Here is a 27551-nt window from a genome sequence, read left to right on the forward strand (position 1 = left end):
CACTGGGGGGCTGTGGCCCCAACTCTGCCCTACCCCTCTGCTGTTGACACTCACCCCCTCCCATCTCACTGGTGGACATAGGACCCAGGCCAGGAAGCCCAGAGACACCGTTAGTGGGGCTGGGCCACCAGCTCAGGGGGCCAGGGGCCAGAGGGACAGCAGTGTCAGAGGCCAGGAGAGCCCTGTGGGGGAGGGGGGTGGAACAGAGCCCTGCCTGCCTGAGGTCATTGGTGGTCTGACCAGTCCCCTCTCCTGCCAGCTATGGAATGTTGAAGCCTGGCCTGGGAGATATTTTGGCTGCACTTTGAGCCATCCCCGCCCCCTGGAACTCAGACCCTGCACACTCCATGCCATAACAATGACGACCACTTCCAATTGTTTCCTAGCTGGATGGGGGGTGGGGAGCACTTTGGGAAAAGGGGGGGGGAGCCTGGGGGAAATGCTTCTAGTGACAACAGCCCTTTCTAAATCCGGCTAGGGACTGGGTGCAGGTGGGGGTGGGGGCGCCTGCTGCCCGATATATACAACCCCTGACCAGGCCAAGCTCCACAGCTCTCTCTCGTGCTCTGTCTTTCCTTGCTGCTCTCAGGTAGGAGCGCCGAGCAGGAGGCCTTCCTCTGGGATAAGGGGGCCCCAGCTTTAGGAAGGGCTCCTCTAGAAACAGCAAGCTGCATGCAGGGCTTCATGCAGAATACCAGGTCTGATCATTGAGCACACCCAGTGCAGGTGTAAACATGAGTCTAGGTGCCCTGGGAGTGGGGAGGTTCATGTATTGGGGGTGTGTGTATGAATATCTGTATCTGAGCATATGGGACCAGAATGTGTTATGCATTAGAGGTGTATGTGTGTGTGTGTTTTGTGTACAAGTGTGCATGGTCTCAATGTATGGTGAGGGGAGGGTGTGTACCTCATTGCCTAATTAAGATACAGAAATATCAAGTGGGAGATGTGTTTACGATCATGCCTTAAGACAGCTGATCCATTTGAGTGGAGGGAGAAGAAGATAGGAGAGAGCAATTAGGAAGTATATATGCTTAGAAGCTAGTTCTGTGGGGTCTGTAATGAGTAACTACCCATATCCATGCACATGGAGGTACTTGTATGCACAACCAGGAGTCAAGACTGCTACAGTGTGTGTACACTCTGTAGAAGGAGTTCAGAGGCACATGGTGTAATATTCCAGGGTTTTGTGGGGGTTTTTTGAGATTTGTTTATATATTTTAGAGAGAGAGAGCACATAAGTGGGAGGGGCATACGGAGAAGGAGAGGGAATCTCAAGCAGACTCCACACTGACTACAGAGCCCAACTCAGGACTCAATCTCATGACACCGAGATCATGACCTGAGCCGATACCAAGAGTCAGACGCTCAATCTACTGGGCCACCCAGGCGGCTCTGCTCCAGGTCTTTGTATACTTGAAAATACATAGTGATCCGGGTTTATTTATACCATATACATACTTAACAAGCATCTCTGTGGCCAAGGCATAACGGCACACTGGGAGGGATGTGTGTGCTGAGGTATAGGAAGGAAGCATGTCTGTATGAGGCATGTGCATGAGCAGCAGAAATGCATGTTCATCAGAGGACATGTGGAGAGTGTTTGGCTGTGTGATGGGTATGTCTATGAGAGGAGGCGCACAAGGGTCTCCTCTCTGAGAATATCCACCAAGACTGACAAACGAGGACAGAATGAAAGAGAACTGGCTTTGGAGTCATGGGATGTGGGTTCAAGGCCTGGCTTTGCCAGTTATTGTTATAGTTTCTTGGACAAGTAAGCCCCTTAAACTTAATTTCTTCATCTGTAGAATGGGGTGAGGCTTGGGTAAGAGAGGATGTGTAAAAGTGCTTTGGAGACTGTAAAGCACTGAACAAATGCGACCATTAGTTGTTTCTCAGGTGGCTTAGAGTATAGGCAATACTAGATGAGTATAGGCAAGGGTAGGACCATCTCCCAGATGGGAGAAGGAGGAATAGGCATCAGGAAATCATTAGAATTAGAGCTCAGGATAAAGAACAACAGTGTTCAGAAAGCCAGATAGAAGACAAGACCAGGGAAGCTGGCCACCACTCCCCACCTGTTCTCAGGCCTGGGGGAGGGGTGGATGCTGAAGGGCAGAGCCAGGAAGCAGCAGGGAGGTGGCCCTGACACAACCTTCCCTCTTTCCAGGTCCCCTGCAGGCTTGAGCCCCTTTCATCTAGTACGCAAATTTGAGAAGCCAAGGTAAGGAAAGGTGAAGATGAAGTGTGGGGGAATCCAGGAAGATTGGCCATGACAGCCCCAAAGCCAGGCTATGGGATTCTAGTTTCTGCCTTGCCTTGGGGAGTATGTCTTGGCAACCAAGAGCCCCTTGCCTGTGACTAGGGAGGAGCCAGGGAGGGACAAGGATTTGAGATGGACACAGTTAGCTTTCTGCTCCAGAGAAGCCCAGGATGCTCCTCACTCTTCCAGGAGACCCCCAGGCTGAACAAAAGTTAGCCTCCCCTTCTGCCCTGACAGGTTTGCTAGGCTATTTTCTTAAGTTGAGGGATCAGCTTGAGAAACAAGGGATGCATGATGACCTGCCCCTGACTCATGAGTATGGTGCTAGATTCTGGGGCTCCCACTGAAGGAAAGAGAGCCTAGGGAAGGGGGTGGAGGGTGAGTGGGTGGAAGGACAGCCAGCGTCCTCTCTCACTCCCACCCACTGCAGGTGCAGCCATGGTGGATGCAGAGATGGCCGCGTTTGGGGCCGCCGCCCCTTTCCTGCGCAAGTCAGAGAAGGAGCGGCTGGAAGCCCAGACCCGACCTTTTGACCTCAAGAAAGATGTTTTCGTGCCCGATGACAAGGAGGAGTTTGTCAAGGCCAAAATTGTGTCTCGAGAGGGTGGCAAAGTCACCGCTGAGACTGAGAATGGCAAGGTGGGTGACAGAGCTGGCATGCGAGGCCCTCTTGGACCACCCCCAACCCCCTCTGGGGTACGCAGAGTGGTTACGACCAGGCCCCATTCCACACAGACCTGAGGACAGTCTGATTTCCCTTTCTTTGGAGCACCGATCCATACCTTCCCAACAGCCCTTCTCATTCCCACTATCCCATCCATCTTCTTTCTGGTCCTGGGCCCTTCTCTCTTGAACACCACTGTCCTAGAACTGGTCTGACTCCTTTCTGGGCAGAGGGAGAGTTGACAAGAGGGCCTGCGTGGGGGCTGTTGCAGACGGTGACCGTGAAGGAGGACCAGGTGATGCAGCAGAACCCACCCAAGTTCGACAAGATTGAGGACATGGCCATGCTGACCTTCCTGCACGAGCCCGCTGTACTCTACAACCTCAAAGAGCGCTACGCCTCTTGGATGATCTACGTGAGTGCGTCACCCAGGACATCCTCTGAGTCTAGTAGCTTCCTGATCCACATAGGCCCACTTCCTAGAGCCATAGGTTTCTGTTCTTTGTGTCCAAACATTACTGCACTCTATACCTGCCCCTGCATCAGGTTCAGTTCTAATAACCCCCGAGGCTGGTATTACTCAGATTTAGTGCTTTCATAGATTTTTCCTTTCCCTTCTTCCCTTCCTGGAATTGTTCTCTAACTCTGAAACCTGCCATTACTCCCCCTTCATCACTAGTAACTCAACCCTCCTTCTCTACACTAGACCTACTCGGGCCTCTTCTGCGTCACTGTCAATCCCTACAAGTGGCTGCCGGTGTACAATGCCGAGGTGGTGGCTGCCTACCGGGGCAAGAAGAGGAGTGAGGCACCGCCCCACATCTTCTCCATCTCTGACAATGCCTATCAGTACATGCTGACAGGTGACAGGCTTTGACTGCAGGGTTTTCTCAGGAGCCACACGGGAGGGAATGCACATGTTGATTTGGACAACTGAGAGATGCCTGGAGGGAAGCAGGGAGGTGGGGCAAGGGGGTAGGTGGATGCCAGGCAAGAGCATCCTCTGTGGCTCCTGACTTTTCTTCCCTGCTTGCTCCCAACAGACAGAGAAAACCAGTCCATCCTGATCACGTGAGTGTAGCTCCTAACTCATTCCCTCCAGACCTCCCTGATCCCAGTTGCCATTACGGACCCCAGCCCTCATGCATGGACCCGGAGTTCTCATTTCCCTCCACCTTCATGCCAGCTCCTCCTTCTTCTGTGACCTTTACCCCTGCCTTTACTTCCCATTTCCTTTCTGCTTCCCACCTTTCTTAGAGTTTCCTTTTCCCATTCCCTGCACTCACTCTCCTCTAAATCATTGCTTACTTATCCATAAGCCCAATATCACCATGTCTTCTTCCCCTCACTTTCTTTCATCTTTCCCTTCAGAAACCTTCCCCATTCTGCCACCACCACCCATTCTTTTCCAAAATGGCCCAGGCCCACTTCTTCACATTGACCTTGCCTAGCTAAGACCAGGTTCCTTCTGTTCGAACCCAGCAGCTCCTTATGGTATCCTTCCCAGTGCTCCCCCTGATCCCATGTGTGTTCGGGATGCACATTACCCAGCAGCTTCCTGCTTCAGGGGTCCCACTCAAGTGGGACCAGACACTCTCCCCTGACTTGAGGCTTGTTTGTATCAAGCAGTGTCTGTTCACTGCTTGAGCCCCTGACGGGCCCCTGACTGTCCCAACAGCGGGGAATCTGGGGCCGGGAAGACAGTCAACACCAAGAGGGTCATCCAGTACTTTGCTGTTATTGCCGCCATTGGGGATCGCAGCAAGAAGGATCAGACCCCGGGAAAGGTAGGCCTGTTGTTCTACATGGGCCTGCACTGCAGGAAGAGAGAGGGAGGCCTCTCACCTGCCATCCTTCCTGACCTCTGCAGGGCACTCTGGAGGACCAGATCATCCAGGCCAACCCCGCCCTGGAGGCCTTCGGCAATGCCAAGACCGTCCGGAATGACAACTCCTCCCGCTTTGTGAGTGGTCCCTGACATTGGGTTGGGAATTCAGGGTGGTGGAGGGATGGCGTCAAATATGAGCCTTGCCTTAATCCATCACTGCTCTCCTCCTTCTCACCAGGGGAAATTCATTCGAATCCATTTTGGGGCAACCGGAAAGTTGGCATCTGCAGACATAGAGACCTGTGAGTGCCATGAATCTGCTAGGACTCAGTTTGAGCTTACCCTCATTCTATGCGATCTCCATCACAACCTGTCTCTCTCTTCTCTCTCTGTATATCTATGTTTCTCTTAAGGTCTCTGCCCTTCAGTCTCTCTCCCTCTCTTTCTGTCACTGACTCTGTATCTCTGTTTGTATATTCATCTCCCTCTGAGACTCTCTTTAGTTGTTCTCTGCTTCTGTCTCTTCGTGTCTGTACATGAGTCTCTCTGTCTCTCCCTTTTCTTCTGCTTTTTACTTGCTACATTGACCATTCCTTTTCCTCTATTTCTTTGTACCTAAATCTCCACATTTCTCTCTCTTTCTTCTTCTTTTACTGTTCACAGACCTTCTGGAAAAATCCAGAGTTATTTTCCAGTTGAAAGCAGAGAGAGATTATCACATTTTCTACCAAATCCTGTCTAACAAAAAGCCTGAGCTGCTGGGTGAGTCAGAGCTACCCACCGAGACCAACTATCTCCATGGCAACCTGGTCCCATCTGCTTGTGTCTGCTTGCTGGCATGCCCTGGGTTTATGGCACTGTTGGATTCAGTTCTGTGGGATGTGGGACCACATTAAGCCTTGTCATGTGCTTTCCAGCAAGCCCTGTGCTGTGGCAGGCAGCCCCAGTGAGAGCCAGAGGTTTGTGCCCCATCCTAATCACATCTTCTCCTCCCAGACATGCTGCTGATCACCAACAACCCCTACGATTATGCATTCATCTCCCAAGGAGAGACCACAGTGGCATCCATTGATGACTCTGAGGAGCTCATGGCCACTGATGTAAGTGTGTGAGAACCTGGTCAAGAGGTGAGGGGACTGGCAATGAGGAGTAAATGAGGCCAGTTCACTGGCTCAAGAGGAGAGCTGAGATATTGTTTATCTATTATGCAAAGTGGTATGACCCTCCCAAGGGCCAGAACATGTCCTATGACCAGGATGTGTTAGGGAATGGGGATGTTGAGATAGGGTGGCTAATATTTGGTATTCAAGCAAACAGAGAATGTTGAACATCATGAGACAGAAAAGCAGACAAGCCAAGAAGCAAGGCATCATCAAGGGAAGTGGGGTGGGTCATCTAGTCGCCATGGGGTTGGAGCAGACTATTAGGTGTAGACCAGATATAGACAGGTATGGAAGGTTCAAGTAGGGAAACAAGTGTAGGGCCTAGAAGAGGGACAAAAGTAGAAAACATGAGTGGGTAACCAGAGCAGGTCCAGAGGACAGCTATGACCACTGATGCCAGATCTGGGGCAGTATGCACACCATCCTGCTCTTATACCTCCAGTCTTGGTTTTGGAGTTCCTTGCTGGGTATGGGAGTCTTAGAAGCTACAGGGATTCAGGAGAGAAGTTCTCTCTTCAGCTGAAGAGGGATTTCATTTGCCTGCCATACTTCCTATTTTGGGGTCCACCAATATGGGATCTGCCTACAGAATGCCTTTGATGTGCTGGGCTTCACTTCAGAGGAGAAGAACTCCATGTACAAGCTGACAGGTGCCATCATGCACTTTGGAAACATGAAGTTCAAACAGAAGCAGCGAGAGGAGCAGGCTGAGCCAGATGGCACTGAAGGTGGGAGTCTGGAATGCTGGGGGACAGCTTTGGGCCACATCTGTAAAGGAGTCATCCCTTTACCAATTTGGCTGCCGGCTCTCTCTTTCCAGAGGCTGACAAGTCTGCCTACCTCATGGGGCTGAACTCAGCTGATCTGCTTAAGGGGCTGTGCCACCCTCGGGTGAAAGTGGGCAACGAGTACGTCACCAAGGGGCAGAATGTCCAACAGGTGGGTCATGTTCAGAACATAAGTGGGGAGGGAGCTGGCATGCTGCAGTGGAATTCACTCTCTGTACTAACTCTCCTCATCTGGGTCTCTCCCTTACCTTCCAGGTGGCATATGCCATCGGGGCACTGGCCAAGGCAGTGTACGAGAAGATGTTCAACTGGATGGTGACACGGATCAATGCCACCCTGGAGACCAAGCAGCCACGCCAGTACTTCATAGGAGTCCTGGACATTGCTGGCTTTGAGATCTTTGACGTGAGTAGGGGGAGCCTATGCATAACGGGCAGCGGGGGGACCGCGGGGGGAGAGTGACTCACTCATTCCCATCTATTACCATCATGGCCAGTCTCAGGAAAGGCAGTGGAGCTCAGGAGTGGCAGACGCCTCACCCTGTCTTCCACAGGAGCTCTCCTTCCCTGGGAGGAGCATGGGCACGGGCCTGTGCTGATCCCACTGGCCACTCAGACCCCTGCCTGCCTGATCCACTCCACCCCCACCCCCTGCAGTTCAACAGCTTTGAGCAGCTGTGCATCAACTTCACCAATGAGAAGCTGCAGCAGTTCTTCAACCACCACATGTTCGTGCTGGAGCAGGAGGAGTACAAGAAGGAAGGCATCGAGTGGGAGTTCATTGACTTTGGCATGGACCTGCAGGCCTGCATCGACCTCATTGAGAAGGTGCTGCCTCCACCTGCTGCCTGTGTCCCCCTCCCCTGTCATCCCAGACAGAGTGCCTGAACTGCTCACTCACATCCTACCTGAATGCCCCAGTCAAAATGGCAGCCACCCTCTCCCTGTTGGACATGATCTGGGTCCCAAGCTCTGTGTTGTCCTGACTACCTAGGACAGGGTGGCACAGGGAGAGCTGAGGTTCTGGGGGCTTGAGAATGGACACAGGGAGGATGGGCAGCTCCAGAAATCCTCCCATACCAGTGTGTTTATCAACCTTAGGTTTAACCTGGCTTGAATATGGGGCAGGGAATCATAAGAATATGCCTGTTTTCAACCACCACATCTCAGGGATCTGGGCAATGGAATGATGTATAAAGCATCTAAAACATCCACATTCCCAGACTTTCACAAAGGTCCCTCTGAAATCGAACAAAGTCTTCCACCTTGGGAAGCCATGAACAGGTGCAAGTTGGGAAATAACTGGACTCAAAGCTGAGGCTGATACTTTAATTCCCAAAGGGGAGTCACCATAAGCAAATATCGACCTTAAAGCAGGAACCTTCTGCATGCATGAAGCATGCTCAGTGATGCTTTCCCCCCTACCCTCAGCCCATGGGCATCATGTCCATCCTGGAGGAGGAGTGCATGTTCCCCAAGGCCACTGACATGACCTTCAAGGCCAAGCTGTATGACAACCACTTGGGCAAGTCCAACAACTTCCAGAAGCCACGCAACATCAAGGGGAAGCAGGAAGCCCACTTCTCCCTCATCCACTATGCTGGCACTGTGGATTACAACATCCTGGGCTGGCTACAGAAGAACAAAGACCCACTCAATGAGACGGTGGTGGCCTTGTACCAGAAGTCCTCCCTCAAGCTGCTCAGCAACCTGTTTGCCAACTATGCTGGGGCTGATGCACGTAAGTAGAGACTGGAGCCCTGGGACAAAGGAGCAGCATCCCTGCCATGGTTCTGAAGCAAGTCCGTTGCTATACTCCATCACTTTTCTGTCAGGTTGTGCCCTAAGGTTTACAGGTTCAGTGAGGTAGAATGGGGTGGAAAAACTGAGCACCCCACAGTGAAGACCCTCGCCTGGAGGCCAAATGCCAGTGAGGATGTAAAGAGTCTGTGATGGAGCCCCTGGCCTCTCACACGGCCCTTCAGCTCCCTTTCCTTGACTCTCCTCCCTCAGCTGTCGATAAGGGCAAAGGCAAAGCCAAGAAGGGCTCATCCTTTCAGACCGTGTCAGCTCTGCACAGGGTAAGCATGTGCTCTCACCCCAGCCCAGCGTGGCTCCCCAGCAGCCACCAAGCCTGCTCCTTCCCACCACTCCCATTCTCTTACCTGACTCCTCTGTCTCCTCCTTCCCTTGTGGTTCCTTTCCCTCCTTGTCTTTCCTCCTCTCCATTCTCTCCCATTTTGTGGGTGGCCTCTTCTCTTCCTGTTTCCCATCTCACTCTGCCCTTCCACCTCTCCCCTCCTCCGTGTCCTCCCCACCATTCCTTCATTCTCTCTGTCTGTTTTTCCCTTCCTCTCCTCTCCCTCCCTACTTCTCTCTCCTCCCCCTCCCTACTTCTCTCTCCTCCCCCTCCCTACATCTCTCTCCTCCACTTGCATTACTTTTCCCACCTGTGCTTTGGACCACAGGAAAATCTGAACAAGCTGATGACCAACTTGCGCTCCACACATCCCCACTTCGTGCGTTGCATCATCCCCAATGAGACAAAGTCTCCAGGTAAGGCCCAGAACTCAGCCCAGCCATCTACTGGCCACATGCCCCATGCTCTGGGAACAAGGTCTCTTAAACCATGGCTAATCCCCTACCATGGTGGTCTCCAAATGACACCCTCCTCCCATCCCCCATGAGGTAGCAGACTACTGTCCACTCATTTCCTTGTATTTGCAATGTGGCTCGGGGGGGAGGGGGGAGGCTTGTAAGGCACTTTCATGGGCATTGCTTCAGAGCATGCAACCCTCAATGAGACATATAGAGATTGTTTATCCTTTTTTTGACTGATTAAGAGTTGGAATCTCGGGGGCCTGGATTCAAAGCATGACTCTGCTTTGGTCAGCTTAGTAACCTTGGTGAAGTGCCTTAACTTCTCTGGGCTTAACTCCTCTGGGCTTAGCTCCCTCTCTAGAAAGTGGGATATATCCACCCTCGCAATTGATAATAATCACAACATAATTATATGATAATAAACACAACATAAAATAAGGAATGTGAAAAGCTTTTGATTACTCTTAAGAGTACAGCTAGTAAAAAAATGGGAAGAAAAAAAAGGACCATTATTAAGTGACTTGCTAAGGTTGCTGGCTAGTGAGTGGCAGAGCCAGAATCAGAGCCCAGAACTTTTGGCTTAGTCCAGTACTCTCCCCACACCTTCTTCCCTCACCCCCTACTGCTGCAGGGGTGATAGACAATCCACTGGTTATGCACCAGCTGCGCTGCAACGGTGTGCTGGAGGGCATCCGCATCTGCAGGAAGGGTTTCCCCAACCGCATCCTCTACGGGGACTTCAGGCAGAGGTGGGTACAGGGGTGCCCCCAGAGTTCAGGGAACAGGGGGAGCTTGGGCAGACCTGGTGGGAAGGGGAGTCCACAGGTGGCCCCGAATGCTGTGGGAAGAGCAGATTGGCGCAGAACATGGGTGACTCAGGGCACCTTCCTCTCCAGGTACCGCATCCTCAACCCAGCAGCCATCCCTGAGGGCCAGTTCATTGACAGCAGGAAAGGGGCAGAGAAACTGCTGGGCTCCCTGGACATCGACCACAACCAGTACAAGTTCGGCCACACCAAGGTGAGGGAAGGAAGGAGATGAACTGATTACAGAAAGACCTCTCTTGTCCTTTAGTTCCTCAACTCACGGCTCCTTCCCTTTTATCAATTGTCTTAGGACCATCTCTGAACTGCATGTTTCCCTCCCGTAAACCAGTACCACTCCCGGTCCCAGCTCCAGCTGCCATTGGCCTCTTCCTTTGAGTTCTTTCCTAGGGTGTTACCTTCCTTAAAAGAACTCTCTCCTCTTTCCTCTCCTGGCCCACCCACCCCTTGGCTACAGGTGTTCTTCAAGGCTGGGCTGCTGGGACTGCTGGAGGAGATGCGTGACGAGAGGCTGAGCCGCATCATCACCCGCATCCAGGCCCAGTCCCGGGGTGTGCTCTCCAGAATGGAGTATAAGAAGCTGCTGGAACGCAGGTGAGAGCTTCAAAGGAGGCTCCTGGCTATCTAAGTAAGGCTCAGGGTGGTTCAGGGGCAGTGTCAGGAGAAAGTTCAACAAGACTTCAAATAAGAAGACCACCGGAGGGACTCCTATGGACCTAGGGTGGGCCTATGGCCAGAGAGACATGGAGGAAGCAAGGGCCATTACTAAGGAGTCCTGACTCAGGACAGGAAGGAGAGATGGGATTCTCTTACAACCCTCTCGCTATGCCCCTGCAGAGACTCCCTGCTGATAATCCAGTGGAACATTCGGGCCTTCATGGGGGTTAAGAACTGGCCCTGGATGAAGCTCTACTTCAAGATCAAGCCACTGCTCAAGAGTGCCGAGACAGAAAAGGAGATGGCCACCATGAAGGAAGAGTTTGCGCGCATCAAAGAGGCGTTGGAGAAGTCAGAGGCTCGCCGCAAGGAGCTGGAAGAGAAGATGGTGTCCCTGCTGCAGGAGAAGAATGACCTCCAGCTTCAAGTGCAAGCGGTGAGGCTCCTGGGCGTCTGTTGGCTCACCCACCCAGCTCAGCCAACATCTCCTACACATCCTGCACCTCCCCACCCAGGGCTCACCTTGTCCTCTCACAGACACAGGATTTTGGAATCCACACTCCAACGGCCTCCAAGGAGGTCCCCGCAGAGAATGAAAGAGAAGGGGAAAAGAACTAACTTTTAAAAACACAGGCTTTCCACTTGGGTTCAACCTGGATTCACAGCTCAATAATTTTGTGAACCTAGGCAAACCATGCATTATCTTTGAGTCTCAATGTCCTCATCTCTGGATAGGAGATAAAGCTGGCCATCTTACCAGGTGGTAAATATGTTAAGTAAATGCAGTTCCTTCCCTTCAGTGAAATAGAACAGAGGAAAGGGCCAAGTAAAGAGACTTCTGAGTTCCCTTCCTCTCTGCTTCCATCCTCCAATATTCCCATCACATTGTCCTGAAATTCTTCCCTTCCTCATCCTTCTGAGGTTCTTCTTAGCTGGGTTGTCCTAGAGCTCCCCTCCTACAGTGAGGGCTGAGCTGCTCCCTCCTTGAGCCTGCCAGGGTGAGAACCCCACCTACTGAAAAGCCTCCTCTCTATGCTTTGTCCTCAGGAACAAGACAACCTGGCTGATGCAGAGGAGCGCTGTGACCAGCTGATCAAGAACAAGATCCAGCTGGAGGCCAAGGTGAAGGAGATGACTGAAAGGTTGGAGGATGAGGAGGAGATGAATGCAGAGCTCACTGCCAAGAAGCGCAAGCTGGAAGATGAGTGCTCTGAGCTCAAAAGGGACATTGATGACCTGGAGCTGACGCTGGCCAAGGTGGAGAAGGAAAAGCATGCAACAGAGAACAAGGTGAGGGCAACTCCTTCTGGCTCCAGCCCAGGTCTCCTCAGGATTCCCAGACCACAGTGTGGTCCTGGTCCTTGGCATTGGACATCCCGATAGATGTCTCCAGGCTGATGACCTCAGACCCTAAAGGGGGTGGGGTTCTTGTTCGGCAGGTGAAGAACCTGACAGAGGAGATGGCTGGGCTAGATGAGATCATTGCCAAGCTGACCAAAGAGAAGAAGGCTCTGCAAGAGGCCCACCAGCAGGCCCTAGATGACCTTCAGGCTGAGGAGGACAAGGTCAACACCTTGACCAAGGCCAAGGTCAAGTTGGAGCAGCAGGTGGATGATGTAAGTAGATTGTCACAGGGCCTAGATATACCATGTCCATGTCCGTGTGTGTGTGTGTGTGTGTGTGTGTGTCTGTGTGTCTGTGTGTGTTTGGAGGGATGAGATTGGAGAGTGGTCCCTCCCCTGAAACCTTTCTAAGTGGGAGCTGGGGAATAGAAAAGGAGAAGGGTAGTCAATTATCAGTTATGTATCTCATCCCATGATAGGATCAACAATAGAGATGGGCTTCCTTATTTCAATTTAAGTTCAAGCCTTTGAACCAAAGATATCTCTATCTTCGACCACAGGGTCTAGAGAGTTATCACATAAGGATATAATACATTTCTTTGGGAATTTTGTGAGGCTCTGAGGATCTTTGGACCTCTAATATTTTATGCAGGATCTGGTCCTCAGTGATCATTGTTCCAGATATTTCTCTATGCATATCTCCATTGGATCATCTATCACCCATATTATCATTATCGAAGTATCTATCTCAGCCATAAGACTGTAAGCTGCCTTTAGGTGAGAACTTGGATTGATTGATTCAGTTTTGTATCTGAAGTGCCTAGGACAGGCCTACAAGAGCCTGCTGAATGAACAAATGGTACTTTGGGGTTTAATCACATGGTCATTCATGAAATCATTTATCAAATAGTTAGGTGCTCTTACAGCTCCCTGATCCACTCTGGGGAAGCTTTCCCAAGTCCTGGATATCTCTTAGGATTCCCTAAACCTGGAGTGACTGAGCTTCCAAATCACCAAATCAGGGTGATTGGTCTAACAAGGCACACTGGTCCTTCTCCCCCACCAGCTGGAGGGATCCCTGGAGCAGGAGAAGAAGGTGCGCATGGACCTGGAGAGAGCAAAGCGGAAGCTGGAGGGTGACCTGAAGCTGACCCAGGAGAGCATCATGGACCTGGAGAATGACAAGCAGCAGCTAGATGAGCGGCTTAAAAAGTAGAGTGTTTCCCTCCCTGGCACCTTTCCTTCTCCCCAGCTCAGCAGCCTATTGTGCCTATGACAGTACTGGCTGTTCCGAGATGTCCATCCTGAGGCCACAGCCTCATGCAGCCTCCATCAGTGGGTACAAAACTGTGGACAGAAGCCCCCAGGAAAATGGCTCCCTTCCCCCAGCCACATGCAGCAGGGCCTTGCAATCTTCCTCAGCAGAAAATCTAACCTGGATCCCTCAAGCCTTTTCTTCCTGTTGGGCAGCAAAGAGGGATGGAAACTAATAGCTTACTTCCTTCTACACACAAATTTCTTTGTAAACCAGTTGCTTAATACTGAGGAAGGCTCCACACAAAACCCTCTCAGGAAAGACCTTTTGGGTCCTTTGCAGAGAGCCCAGAGGATCACAGAGAAATGGGGTAGCCACCATGCTTGAGCAGTACAGGGGTCTGATGGATCCAATTCTTATTGGATCCAATTCTTATTACAAGTCTTACCAAGATATACAAATCCACTTCCCACACTTGATAAACTGAGCCTACAGGATAGGTTTGGATAATCAAGGATCTTAGGGAGCTTTAGGGTCAGGACTTTGAAAGGCTCTGAGAATCATTATGATTACATCATCATGGGGCTTGCATCTGCCCAGGAGTCTTCACACTTCCCTGGGCACAGCATGTGTTGAATTAAAGAAAGAATATATGATCCCAAGGATCCTCAAACCACCTTCTAAGGATGGTATCTTGAGCCCACTTTACTGAAGAGGCAATGAAGTCTCAGGAAGGTTAACCAAAGTGCCCAAAGTAATGGTGATAGAATTAAAGGCCACCTGAGCCAGAAGGGGCCTTTGAAGCCATCTAATGTAGTGCCCTTGATCCACAGGATCAGAGAGTCCAGGTCTTGTCACTCCACCTGTGGTGCTCTGCCCATTAGGTTTCTTATTCCTTCAACACATTTCACATTTTCAGGGACCCTATGTCATCCCCAGATGCTATTTTTCTGATGAAATCTTGCTCTTCGTCTTTTGTTTTTTGTTTTTTTGTTTTTTTGTTTTTTTTTTTTTTGCTCTTCGTCTTTTGTATTACCATTTCCAATCACTGGTGGGCCCTCCTGGTGCTCAACCAACCTTCCTCATCTTTCCCTCCCTCCTTCCCCACAGGAAGGACTTTGAGCTGAATGCCCTCAATGCGAGGATTGAGGATGAGCAGGCGCTGGGCAGCCAGTTGCAGAAGAAGCTCAAAGAGCTTCAGGTGAGGTGTGGGATGCCTAGGCTGGAGCCCATGGGCTGGCTGTCAGCTTCCTTCACCCCCCGCCCTCCAGGATGTCCTCCCCCCAGCATTACAGGAACTTGCTATATGTCCATAGAGATGCTGAGCTACCACAGTACACACACAGAGCAACACCCCAAGGAGGGGCTGGGTGATCCAAAGATGACATAGGAAGAGACCTTGAAAAGGTTACAGGTGTAGGGGCAGAAATCCTGGCTTCCTGTCTCAGCTCTGGTTTAGCTGGTAACTATGAGGAGCCCACTCCAGATATCTGGGTCTCTGTGTCCTCCCTTATTACCAGTGGCTTTAAGATCTCTTTAGCCTTGACAGTCTGTGACTTTGATTCTTACCCCTAAAGCAGAGATTAAACTGCTTATAATATCCCTAAAACACAGGTCTTTTTGTCCCTCTTAAAGAGTAAGCTTCAGGCAGCCCCAGGGGGCTCAGTGGTTTAGTGCCGCCTTCAGCCCAGGGCCTGATCCTAGAGACCCTGGATCGAGTCCCACATCAGGCTCCTCGCATGGAGCCTGCTTCTCCCTCTGCCTGTGTCTCTGCCTCTCTCTCTGTGTGTGTCTCTCATGAATAAATAAATAAAATCTTAAAAAAAAAAAAAAAGCAAGCTTCAACCACTTTCCTTTCAATAGAGAATGTGTAATGTTCTGGCCTAAAGGAAGGCTAGTTCAGCTGTCCAAAACATCTTCTCCAAATCCTTTTATTTCCATTTCTCTGCTGATAGAATGGAATAGGCTTGCTGTTCCAGACAGGCCAGGAATGTTGTAGAGCTCTGGGGTGGGGGCTCCGATGGAAGGCTCCAGGTGGTGGGTCTGAGCTCTCTGCATCCCGGCCCAGGCTCGGATCGAGGAGCTGGAGGAGGAGCTGGAGGCTGAGCGCACCGCCAGGGCCAAGGTGGAGAAGCTGCGCTCAGACCTGTCCCGGGAGCTGGAGGAGATCAGCGAGCGGCTGGAAGAGGCGGGAGGCGCCACGTCCGTGCAGATCGAGATGAACAAGAAGCGGGAGGCCGAGTTCCAGAAGATGAGGCGGGACCTGGAGGAGGCCACGCTGCAGCACGAGGCCACGGCGGCGGCCCTGCGCAAGAAGCACGCCGACAGCGTGGCCGAGCTGGGCGAGCAGATCGACAACCTGCAGCGCGTGAAGCAGAAGCTGGAGAAGGAGAAGAGCGAGTTCAAGCTGGAGCTGGACGATGTCACCTCCAACATGGAGCAGATCATCAAGGCCAAGGTGGGCTGCCTGTTCAGGGTCCTTGTGCCCAGTTTCCTGCACCCACTTCTACTTTCTGTCCATGTCTCCTCTCTTCTCTGATGGTTTGGTTTCCTGCTTTCCTTCTTCCACCCTATTCTCCCATCCTCTCCCTTCAGTGCCTCTCTCCTTCGCTTCTATAATTACAACTCTGACTACCCATCAGTGCCCCCTACATCCATCATATGACTCCCCTTCCTCCCTCAGGCTAACCTGGAGAAGATGTGCCGGACCCTGGAAGACCAGATGAATGAACACCGAAGCAAGGCTGAGGAGACCCAGCGTTCTGTCAATGACCTCACCAGCCAGCGGGCCAAGCTACAGACTGAGAATGGTGAGCCCCACCCCATCTCCCCTGACTTCTTGAGCCACCCAGCCTTAGGGAGACACACACACACACACACAGACACACCCCTCTCCAGAGAATGGGGCCGAAAGGTAAGGGGAGGGGAGGGAAGGGTGGGGCTGACCTTCCAGAGCTGAGTATGCCTTTGTGCCCCTCCAGGTGAGCTGTCCCGGCAGCTGGATGAGAAGGAGGCACTGATCTCCCAGCTGACCCGAGGCAAGCTCACCTATACCCAACAGCTGGAGGACCTCAAGAGGCAGCTGGAGGAGGAGGTTAAGGTGAGGCCTAGACTAGGGCCACTTGGCCCAGGCAAGGAGCAAGTAGGGCCCAAGGATAAGGCTTGCTGTCTTTCCATTGTTCTCCCATTTTCCAAACAGAGTCCTAGCCCAGAACCTACCATATGTCTCCTGAATCTGTTGCCCTCTGCTTTTCTGTTGCCATTTCTGGAGAGAGAGGGCCCTGGGTCAGGGGGGAAGTGAGGTGGAAGAGAGAAACAAACTAGGGAGGGAATGGCGGCCTTGGCTGGCCACAGGTGTGGGATGCAAAAACTGCACAAGTGGGTCAGGACAATCTGAAAGCTAGAGAAAGAAACTAAACTGGAGCCTATTGTACTGGCACTTTGCTGGCCTCGTGAACAAAAGGGGGAAAGAACACAACCTTTTGAAAAGGCCAGTGCTCCAATCCTGACCTTCCCCTTAGAGCTTTGTAATCTTGAAGAAACCACCTGGCCTCTCTGAGCCCCTGCCTCCTCCCCTGTAAATGGGGATGAGGTTGACAATGCCTGAGATAGTGAGGAGCAGGAGTGGTGGGCATGACATGAGTAAACAGTGCTATATGCTCTGCGGACATTCTTTGTCATTGGTCCTCCATAGACTGTTCTAGGTCCCCTGGGGATTTAGAGCTAAGTGAGGTCTGGAGAAATTAGGGTGAGGACATGGGCACTGACTGGGGTGTACTCTAGAGAAAGCTGAGCTCTCTTCTGGGCGGTTGCCCCTCCACAGGCGAAGAACGCCCTGGCCCATGCACTACAGTCGGCACGCCACGACTGTGACCTGCTGCGGGAGCAGTACGAGGAGGAGACCGAGGCCAAGGCCGAGCTGCAGCGCGTCCTGTCCAAGGCCAACTCGGAGGTGGCCCAGTGGAGGACCAAGTACGAGACGGATGCCATCCAGAGGACTGAGGAACTCGAGGAGGCCAAGTGAGTCCCAGGCGGCCCACCTCTAGCTGAGGCCCCTCTACAGGCAAGACACAGCCCAGCCCAAGGCTGGGAAGACTCCTCACTGGGTATGGACGCTTGGCCAGGTTTGGACAACACAGGAGAACCCTGTCCAGGGCCCCAGCTCCTTCTCCTCTCAGGGAAGCTTTTTGCTCGCGTTATGTTTCTCATCCGAATATAAGACGAACAAAAGGTTTGTCTGAGGGTAGAGTGCTCCCACCAGGGGCAGGATGCTCTGGCAGAGGAAGTGGGGTGGGCTGCCAAAGCCCATGCCTCCTCCATGTCTGCAGCCTAGAGGCTGGCTCGGGGTCAGACCACCTGGAAGGCCCTCCTGGGTCCTGTTGGATCTTCATAGTGTGCCATCAAAACCCTCTTTGCCTACCTGGTTCTTAACCCCCTGGGGCCTCTCCTCAGCTTCTCCAACAACGCTTCTGAATTTTCAAGGATTGTTTTCTAAAACACTCACATTATTTCTCCTTGTCCAAATCTACACCCTCTATCCTCCCCACCTTCTCCCATCCTCCATACCTCCACTACCCTTGGCAGGAAGAAGCTGGCCCAGAGGCTGCAGGACGCAGAGGAGGCCGTGGAGGCTGTCAATGCCAAGTGCTCTTCACTGGAGAAGACCAAACACCGGCTGCAGAATGAGATCGAGGACCTCATGGTGGATGTGGAGCGTTCCAATGCAGCCGCCGCAGCCCTGGACAAGAAACAGAGGAACTTTGACAAGGTGGGCCTGGGCTGGGGGTCTCAGCCAGGGGCAGAGCTGGAAGGCCAGCGTCACCATAAAGCCAGGGGCCTCCTCCTTGGGGGCAAGAGGGGAGGAGGCTGAGCCCTGCTGAGGGGCTGGGGCAGCCCTGGAGAGGGTGAAGTGCTGGGGCTGGGAGAGGGGGCTGTGTAGTGAGCCGGGTCCCCACAGATCCTGGCCGAGTGGAAGCAGAAGTATGAGGAGTCGCAGTCAGAGCTGGAGTCGTCACAGAAGGAGGCGCGCTCCCTCAGCACAGAGCTCTTCAAGCTCAAGAACGCCTATGAGGAGTCCCTGGAGCATCTGGAGACTTTCAAGCGGGAGAACAAGAACCTTCAGGGTGCGCTGGGGCCTGGGAGGCTGGGGGCGGGGAGGTGGCTGGGGGTGGTGTTCTCATGTGGCACCACCTAGGGGCTCCAAGAGGGGTGCCTCCCCATTGGACCATGGCAGCCCCCAACTGAATGGCCTGGCCCCTCCCCCAGAGGAGATCTCCGACCTGACTGAGCAGCTGGGTTCCAGTGGAAAAACCATCCACGAGCTGGAGAAGGTCCGCAAGCAGCTGGAGGCCGAGAAGCTGGAGCTGCAGTCAGCCCTGGAGGAGGCTGAGGTGTGTGTGCAGGGTGTGGCCCAGTGGGTGTGTGCAGGGGAGGGAGCTGAGCACTAGTCTATGGTCCCTGTTCTCATCTCCCTTCTGTCTGTTTTATTCACTGTCCCATCCTTAGAGCCTAGAACAGTGCCTGGTACATAGCAGCCACTCAGCAAACATTGTGGAATGGATGAATGAATGAATGAACAGCTCACCCTATTTCCTTCACACATTTTACCCATTACATCTTAGATAAGATTTCCCGTTTCCACTCCCCTCTCCTTTCTGCCTCTGCCTCCCTCTTCAGGATTTTTTACATTCTATGCCTGATTGCCTCTGTTTCCTTGGCAACACCTTTCTCTTCATTTTCTTCTTTGTCTTCATAGCTCACTCTCCTCTGTGAGGTCTGAACCACCTCTCCTGAACCTTCTTTTTTCCTTTTAAATTTTCTTTTCTTCTTCCTCCTGCTTCTTTGACTGAACCACTTAATACCACTCTTGAATTCACTTTGTATCCATGATTCATGGACAGACTCCTGCCCCTGGCCCTATGCTCTTATCACCGACCCTCTCTCCCCATCTCCTCCCAGGCCTCTCTGGAGCATGAGGAGGGCAAGATCCTCCGGGCCCAGCTGGAGTTCAACCAGATCAAGGCAGAGATCGAGCGGAAGCTGGCGGAGAAGGATGAGGAGATGGAGCAGGCCAAGCGCAACCACCTGCGGGTGGTGGACTCGCTGCAGACCTCCCTGGATGCGGAGACGCGCAGCCGCAATGAGGCTCTGCGGGTGAAGAAGAAGATGGAGGGTGACCTCAATGAGATGGAGATCCAGCTCAGCCATGCCAACCGCATGGCTGCTGAGGCCCAGAAGCAAGTTAAGGGTCTCCAGAGCTTGCTGAAGGTACGTGGAGACTCCCAAAGCAGGAAGTCCCCTTACTCGGAGATGGACTAGCCTCCATGTGGCCAGGTTGGGTGGTGGTACCCCATTACAACAGCAGGTGCCTCCTGGCCTCGGCTACTGCAGAGATCTCCCACAGGCCCTCCTGACCCAGCACACTGGGCTCCTCACTGGCATCCAGCCTAGCCTAACAGCCTTCTGATGGACCCAGAGGCCAACCTGTCTCTCATACCCACCCTCCTGATCTACAGGACACCCAGATCCAGCTGGACGATGCAGTGCGTGCCAATGACGACCTGAAGGAGAACATCGCCATCGTGGAGCGGCGTAACAACCTGCTGCAGGCCGAGCTGGAGGAGCTGCGGGCCGTGGTGGAGCAGACGGAGCGGTCCCGAAAGCTGGCGGAGCAGGAGTTGATCGAGACCAGTGAGCGGGTGCAGCTGCTGCACTCCCAGGTGAGTGACTCCACCACATTCCTGGACAGAAACACGGCTAGCAGAACTCAGCAGGTGAGGTTTGGAGCCACCCATGAATGCTCAGTGTTTTTCATGCTCTATTCACCTTGATCCTCAGAATACCAGCCTCATCAACCAGAAGAAAAAGATGGATGCAGACCTGTCACAGCTTCAGACTGAAGTGGAAGAGGCAGTACAGGAGTGCAGGAATGCCGAGGAGAAGGCCAAGAAGGCCATCACAGATGTGAGTGACTCCTCCCTTTCCCGCCCCCACTAGTGACATGAACAAGGGCCCTGGTCCCGGCCAGGCCACTGTGCCCTGACAAGTGGACTCTCCAGCTGCATGGGTTGGTGGGCCTCGGGAAACAAGCGCCAGGATGGGGCAAAGGTGATCCTGGAGGGAGAAGGGGCCACAGGTCCTGTTCTCTTACACGTTGCTCCTGTCCCCAGGCTGCCATGATGGCAGAGGAGTTGAAGAAGGAGCAGGACACCAGCGCCCACCTGGAGCGCATGAAGAAGAACATGGAGCAGACCATCAAGGACCTGCAGCATCGGCTGGATGAGGCTGAGCAGATCGCCCTCAAGGGTGGCAAGAAGCAGCTGCAGAAGCTGGAGGCCCGGGTGCGGGAGCTGGAGAATGAGCTGGAGGCGGAGCAGAAGCGCAATGCAGAGTCAGTCAAGGGCATGAGGAAGAGTGAGCGTCGCATCAAGGAGCTGACTTACCAGGTGCGGGCATGGTGGCTGCTCTGGGGCTGGACCCCTTGCACCACAGCCTGAAGCCAGGGCAATAACACCTAGAGGAATGAAGTGTTCTCTCTTAGCCTCCTCCAGGGAAAAGAGTGGGAGTGCAGCTCCCCACTGCCCTATTTCCACTCTGCAAGCCCTCTTCTACCCTGGCGGTCCCCTGGGCTAGACATGAACCTCTGAGCCTTGTGGCCTAGGAGCTCCACCTCCAACATCCCCCTCCACCTGTCCCCTGGGGACAACACCCAGAGCTCCAGACAGAGCTTACTCAACACAAATTTCCAGAGCTTACCCAGCACAAATTCCCAGAAAGCAAATATGTTACCAAGCCCTGGTTGGGTGCCATGACCACAAAAATACATCAAAAACAATACCAAAGTCTTTCAACAAATCTCAGAACTTTCTCGTTTGTTTTCTAGAATCAGACTCCTAATTAGATTTTGCTTCTGTGCCAATCCAGAAAGTTATCATCTCGACACACATGTGTTCTTAACTTAGATCAACTCTATGTCATTTCCTTGCAGCCCAGGAAATCTTATTCTGCTGCAGTCCCAGAGTTACTCCCAGGCATGCTGGCTTCTAGAACAAGAGAATTTGTTCTCTGCGGGTCCCCAGAACTTCTAAGGGCCTGCTCCCCGGGATAGTGCATACAAATGATTTTGTACAGAATTTCAGGATTCCATCTACTCTGGTACAAGGCATTTAAAAATATTAGTAGTTTTTTACGGTAAAAAAAAATTATAAGGAGAGTGCAGGTGTTTGTTGAGGATCAGAAAGGAAAAGTGAGTGAAGATATTACATTCCGGGTAAAGACAACAAGCAGGGGGAGGGGCATGCTGCCTCTGAGGACCAGGCCATCCTCATCCCTAACCACCCCACCCCTAGACGGAAGAGGACAGAAAGAACCTGCTACGGCTGCAGGACCTGGTGGACAAGCTGCAGCTGAAGGTCAAGGCTTACAAGCGCCAGGCGGAGGAGGCAGTGAGTGGCCCTGCTAGGGACTGGGTCCGGGGGAGGGACATTGGGGAGTTGGTGGCCTCCTCTGGCCTCCTCTCGCCTCATGGTCCCTGTCCCCAAACCCCCACAGGAAGAGCAGGCCAACACCAACCTGTCCAAGTTCCGCAAGGTGCAGCACGAACTGGATGAGGCAGAGGAGCGCGCAGACATCGCGGAGTCCCAGGTCAACAAGCTGCGAGCCAAGAGCCGCGACATCGGTGCCAAGGTGGGTCCCTCCACTGGGCCTCACTAGTCGCCCCGGGTCAGCACACCCACCAACACCAGTGCCCCTCAGACAGAGCCCACTCATACCAGGGATGCCTCCTCTTCATTCATCCCCCACAACTGAACCATGAAGCCCCAGAGGGCCATGTAATGCAGTCCTCTGTGATTTCTAAGATTCTTCAAGCTCTAACTTTCAATGACTTTGTGAATCCCAGCCCTAGGGTGGTCAGCAACCCTAGAAGACCCCAATTTGTATACACCCACCGTGTCCCAATTCCCCCCAACTGCTGATCTCCTCTTGTCTTTCACCTAGTTTTGTCCTATAGCCTAGCGACCCTTCTGACCCTAAGATGGACAGCCCAGATTACTTCTAGGTCCTTACCCAGACAGTTTCCCTCTGGCTGACCTCAGAGCCCTGACCCTTCCACACCGACCCATAGAAAACATCTCTTATCACCATGGGGGTGTCCCTCAGGCCTAGAGCAGTCCTCCACCCCATCGGGTGCCCCGTCTCCCCTCTGTTTTCTATGCCCATCCCTGCCCAACACCCACCTCCCCAGAACTAATTTGGATTTTATTTCTTTCAAAAGGGCTTGAATGAAGAATAGCTTTGCCATATCTTCTTGATCTGCCCGGTTCCAGAGCCTATATAGCAGCCCCTTTGGACAAAGCAGAATAAAGTTATTTTCCTTAAAGCCAAAATCCTACCTCCAGACTCTTCTTCCTCGCCTGCCAGCCACAAGGACATGAAAATTGGGGTGGGCCATGGGGCCTGGGGGCTGGGGCTCCAGGGAAGGAGGGGCAGCTTCACAGACAGCCCAAGGAGGCCTTCCTAGAGAGCTCTGGAGGCTCTGAGCATCCTTGGTACAGCACTGGCTCAGACGTTCCCCTTCGTCTCCTCCTCAGCAGACAGGTGACAACTCTCCTCCCAACCTTCTCCCTGGCCCAGAGACCCTTGGGGTTAAAGGAGATTTAGAAAAATCCTTAAGGCTTGCTTAAAGCATGCAGAGCATATCTGCAATGGACCTACACTGACCAACACTACCCCCACCACCATGGACAGCACCAGGGCTGGGCTGCCAAGGAGAGGTTTAGCACATAGGGATGCCCTCAGAGGCATGGGGTAATGACCCCCCAGCCCCAGCCTATGGCACGTCTCTGAGAGGGCACAAGGACTTCTGGCTGCAGCCCATTAGCCTTGCAGACACCACCACTATCTCCAGCTGGAGATGGCCCAAGGTCAGGGCCCCCACCCCATCACTGCCAGAACTGTACCCTCAGCCCACCCTCTCCTATCTCCCTCACATCCCTCTCTGTCCACAGCACTCCTATCTTGTCCTTCACTTCCTGCTGAAACTTCCTTTTCCAGGACCTTCCTCATCTGGGCTCACTGGAGATGGGGCATCTTTGGCCAGTTTATGACCAGCCATCTGGAGGGGAGACAGGCAGACAAGGGATTGTGGAGAGGAGAGTCCCATGTGAACAGGACTCTGGGAAGAGGCAGTGGTGGTGACCAGAGGCTTGGGAAGTGGAGAAAGAAGCAAGCCTTCTCCTAACTACATAAGACCAGGCCCCAGAGCCCCCACCACACCTGGGCTTCGAGGGAAGGCCCCACACTTCCAGAAGTGTGCAAGATACGGGGCTGTTGGCTACCAGCCCCAGGGAGCCCTGGAAGGCCCAGCTCAGCCCTAGACCTATCTCCTGCACCCGACCACACAGCTGCACCAGCCAGGCTCCTCCTCAGCCCCCACTCTGAGCAGCCAGGAAGAGTCAGGAAGAGTCAGAATCAGAGGAGGAGGAAGCGGGGAGAACAGGGATAACCAAGGAGAGTGGTAGTGTGGGGCAGGATGAGGGGGTTAGTCAAGAAATGGGGCGGGGCGGGGGGGGGGGCGACTAGGGGAACCAGCAGAGAGAAAAGATTTGAGCGGTGAGGAGGCCTCAGATCCTCAGATCCATGGGCTCCCACCCTTGTCCTCGTGGCCCCCTCTTCTGCCCACTCCATCCACCCACCCCAGGACCACTCGTCTTCCTAGGAAGGACTCAGGGAGCCATGAGGAAGTGGGCAGAGGAAAGGAAGGCACAGGGGACACCCTGAGAAGGCAAGCTGCAGGAGCAGAGGAGAGAGGTGGGAGTGCCGCTGCAGACCCCGCGGCAGCTGGCAGCAGAGCCAGGCATCAGGCAGCGGGTGCAAGAGCAGAAAGGCAGGATGAACTTTAGACAGAGCTGCTGCAGGAGTTCAGGGGGCTTCCACTGAGCAAGGGAAGAAATCCTGGATCACCGTCAGATGTGAGGAAAATTGGCAAGGCCAGAAATAGTGACATCGGAGAGAGGAGGACCCAGGCCCGGAAGCAAGACATGGAGGCATAGAGGAGGCTGCCAGAGGGGGAGCAGAGACACGTGGAACCGGAGGCCTGTCAGACCCCAAGACAGGCAGAAAGCTAGCACCAGGGAGAATGGGAGGACAGACCCAACCTGGACACAGGGAACTGGGCAGAGGGAAAGGAAGGCCAGACCTAGACAGAGATCCAGGGAGCCGGGCACAGGGTTTCAACCTGGTGTCCTCTGTGGCAGGAGTCTCCATCTCATACCCTCCCTCTCCAGGACTGCCAGCACCACGAGATGTTGCCTGTGGGAGGCAGCTGAGGCAGGATGGAGAGCAGCAATGGATAGGAGAGGCGGGGGAGAGGAGGGAACCTGGGGGAAGAAGAGGAGGGGGAGTGGCCCAGACAGAGGGGCAGAGCCCTGGAATCAGCTGAACCTCTTCCGTCTTCCTCCTTCCACTGGAGACAGGAGGAACTGCCTGCCTACCCCTCACCCATCACTCCGCCTGTACTGGGTCTGGCCTGCTCAGAACACAGGGTTCCCTGAGGACAAAGCCTGGTCTTTGTTGCCTGGACCTGACCCAGCCTGACCTGGTGTTCTTAGCCCCTTATCGCCTCCCCAGGGCATTGGGAACCCAGCACTGACGCACTGGGTTAACCGTCCAATATGCACACCAAGGGCCTCAAGTGACCTAGACTGGGGACAGGCGGTCTGCATCCTTTGGGGGTCACATTTTAGTGAACATACCTGCAGGAGATGTGGATGTGGGGGTTGCCTCAGTCCCCGCCCCCCCACCAAGGATACTGGGTATAGGGTACAAGTCTCCTGGAACAGATGTGTGTTCCTGAGTCTAGTAATGGGACAGCAGAGGGTCCCTAGGGAGTTGGGGACCTTGGAGGAGGAGCCACATATTTAATGGAAACCTTTCCTACCCAGAGAAACTGACCCTTGTCTGTCCCACCTACCTCCATGCTCTAGAGCTATATTGAGAGGTGACAGTGGATGGGGTGGGAGGGGGGAGCTGGGAGAGTGTTTCTACGTGTGAGGGTGTGGGAGAAAGCCAGAGCAGGGGAGTCTGGCTTTGTTTCCTGAACACAATGTCCACTTAGTCATACCAGGCGCGGCCTGCTGAAGACCTAACACCTACTGCCTTTGAGAGGTGGCATCGCTGGAGACCAAGGAGGGGGGCCCTGAGGTCCTGGGGCACCTAGGGACACCCACAGAGAAAGGCATGTGAGTATGAGCCTCAGAAAGATTGAGAGAGGACAGTGGAGTTCTACCTGAGGAGGGGGAAACTGCAGAGCACCCCCTGCCCCCACTCCATGGAATGCAGAACCCGGGGCCCAACTGGTGTAAATCCCTGGGCCTGCCAGGCGCCCCAGCCAGCCTCAGCAGCACCTGCACCCTCTGGCAGCCCCAAGAGGCGGAAGGGAGCAGCCCCCCCACCCCCACCCCTCCTCCCTCAGGCCCCGGGATTAACACCTCCAGCTTCTCCTCACCCCCTCCCTGCCCACACCAGGAGCAGTGGAGGGTAAAATTGTGTGTGAATGCTGGTGTGCAAATGTGCGTATCAGTGTGTCTAACAGCAAGTGGGAAAATCTGCAGTCATAAGCAGGGACGTGTGAAAAATCTGCATGTGTGTGGCTAAGAGTGCACATGGATGTTGGGTGGTCAAGTCGATATGCATCGGTGGTGAGTGTAAATCTGCTATGGTGGTGTGGGCGGTGGTGTGGGTGAATTCCTTCTCCTTTGAGAGGACAGACAGTGGCCACTGTATCAGGAGCATCGGGGAGGGGCTGGGGGCTCCAGATGTGTCCCCAAAGGAACACACCTTCTTGGAAATTTGGGGAACAAAAGGAAACCAGGCACTGCATTTGTACAGAGAGGGCAGCGCAGACACTTGTTTCCTTACAAGGGGAAACTGAGTCATGGAGCTGGGCTGTAGATGGCCGGTCCTGGGCATTCCAGCTCCAGTTCCCAGCCCTTAGCACTGTGGGGCTTCAGGTCAGAGAGGGTGGGCAGATGCTCTTAGCCCAGGGCTGTGCGAGGACAGGCCAGGGTAGAAACGGGAGGGGAATCCGTGGTTGGGGGGCAGGGGACAAGCATCTGGCCTGCCGGAGAAGGTGACTCTTGCTCAGTGTGCTCAGCTCACTCTTCAGGTTAAAAATAACCAAGGTAAAGGCCTGGCGGGCAGGGGCAGGGGCAGGAGCGTTTGTGGAGAAGGTCCTGTCTTCCTGCTATCTGCCCATCAGTTCTTTGGAGGGGAGGAATGTACCCAAGGACTAAAAAAAGGCCCTGGAGCCCGAGGGGCTAGGGTGACAGACCTTTCATGGGCAAATCTAGAGGCCCTGCTGTCCTCTTGTCACCTCCAGAGCCAAGGGATCAAGGGAGGAGGAGCTGGGAGGGAAGAGAGGTAGGGGGGAGGGTCCCTCCGGAAGGACTCCAAATTTAGGCAGGGGGTGGGGGCAGTGGGGTATAAAGGAGATGGCTCCTGAAGACAGACAGACACGCTCCTCTGAACCAGGTAAGAGGGGGCTTGGGGGACTCTGCAGCCAGCCCCCAAAGGCCCCACCTTGAGGGGCTTTGCCTTCTTGGAGAGCAGGGTGCAGGTTGGTCTGTGGCCCAAAGGTTATACTAGAACTGCCTTGCTCCAAAGCCTCTGAGAAGTTCCCACGGACCGAGGAGAGGTTCCCAGGGAAAAACCAGAAACCCCCTTTCTCCTCTGATGTGCAGTTCTTTCTCTGCCTTTGCCCTCTCCCACTTTCTCTACCCTCCATGCTCTGTCTCCATCCTCCTCCCTCCTTGGATGGCTTTCTGTTTGTCGAGTGGTTTTGTTTTGTCTCCTGTCACAGGAGGTCTCTGTGGCCTGGTCTCTGTCATTGCTTGTCATTGTGGTACTTCCTTGTCCCCCTCACCCTGCCTTCCTGGCTGTGTGTTATAATCTCCTCACCTCTCTTTGTTACAACTCTGATGCCACCTCCACCACTGATACTTTCAGGAACTCTACCTCCTTTCTCTCCTGCCTCTCTGCCTCCTCTCTCTTCCGCATTCCCCATTTCTGACTGTCCTGTTGTCTGGCTCTTTGGGTCCATCCTCCCGGCTCACTTCTCCCTGGTGACCTGCCTCCACTCTGATTTCTCTTTGGTCTTCCCTCTGCCAG

The 27551-nt window shown here is 53.5% G+C and overlaps 1 protein-coding gene across 1 annotated transcript; it reads left to right on the plus strand.

The window, feature by feature from the left end:
- Positions 1 to 499: 499 nt before the first annotated feature.
- Positions 500 to 22771, plus strand: LOC121492897 (myosin-7). The gene is made up of 40 exons (XM_041758166.1): positions 500 to 589; positions 2171 to 2224; positions 2694 to 2902; positions 3199 to 3342; positions 3634 to 3790; positions 3971 to 3998; positions 4606 to 4714; positions 4798 to 4890; positions 4994 to 5057; positions 5419 to 5517; positions 5752 to 5855; positions 6508 to 6646; positions 6739 to 6857; positions 6962 to 7111; positions 7363 to 7533; positions 8137 to 8446; positions 8719 to 8786; positions 9174 to 9261; positions 9938 to 10055; positions 10203 to 10326; positions 10588 to 10724; positions 10968 to 11223; positions 11835 to 12077; positions 12227 to 12403; positions 13197 to 13342; positions 14496 to 14586; positions 15454 to 15843; positions 16069 to 16195; positions 16367 to 16485; positions 17209 to 17405; positions 17970 to 18153; positions 18343 to 18508; positions 18651 to 18775; positions 19344 to 19652; positions 19901 to 20104; positions 20223 to 20348; positions 20555 to 20830; positions 21734 to 21829; positions 21936 to 22070; positions 22660 to 22771. Exons 3-40 carry the CDS (start codon positions 2702 to 2704, stop codon positions 22675 to 22677), a joined length of 5808 nt encoding a protein of 1935 aa, XP_041614100.1. The 5' UTR covers positions 500 to 589; positions 2171 to 2224; positions 2694 to 2701; the 3' UTR covers positions 22678 to 22771.
- Positions 22772 to 27551: the final 4780 nt, after the last annotated feature.

The sequence above is a fragment of the Vulpes lagopus genome, chromosome 6 (assembly GCF_018345385.1).
Source record: "Vulpes lagopus strain Blue_001 chromosome 6, ASM1834538v1, whole genome shotgun sequence".
In the NCBI taxonomy this organism is placed as follows: domain Eukaryota; kingdom Metazoa; phylum Chordata; class Mammalia; order Carnivora; family Canidae; genus Vulpes; species Vulpes lagopus.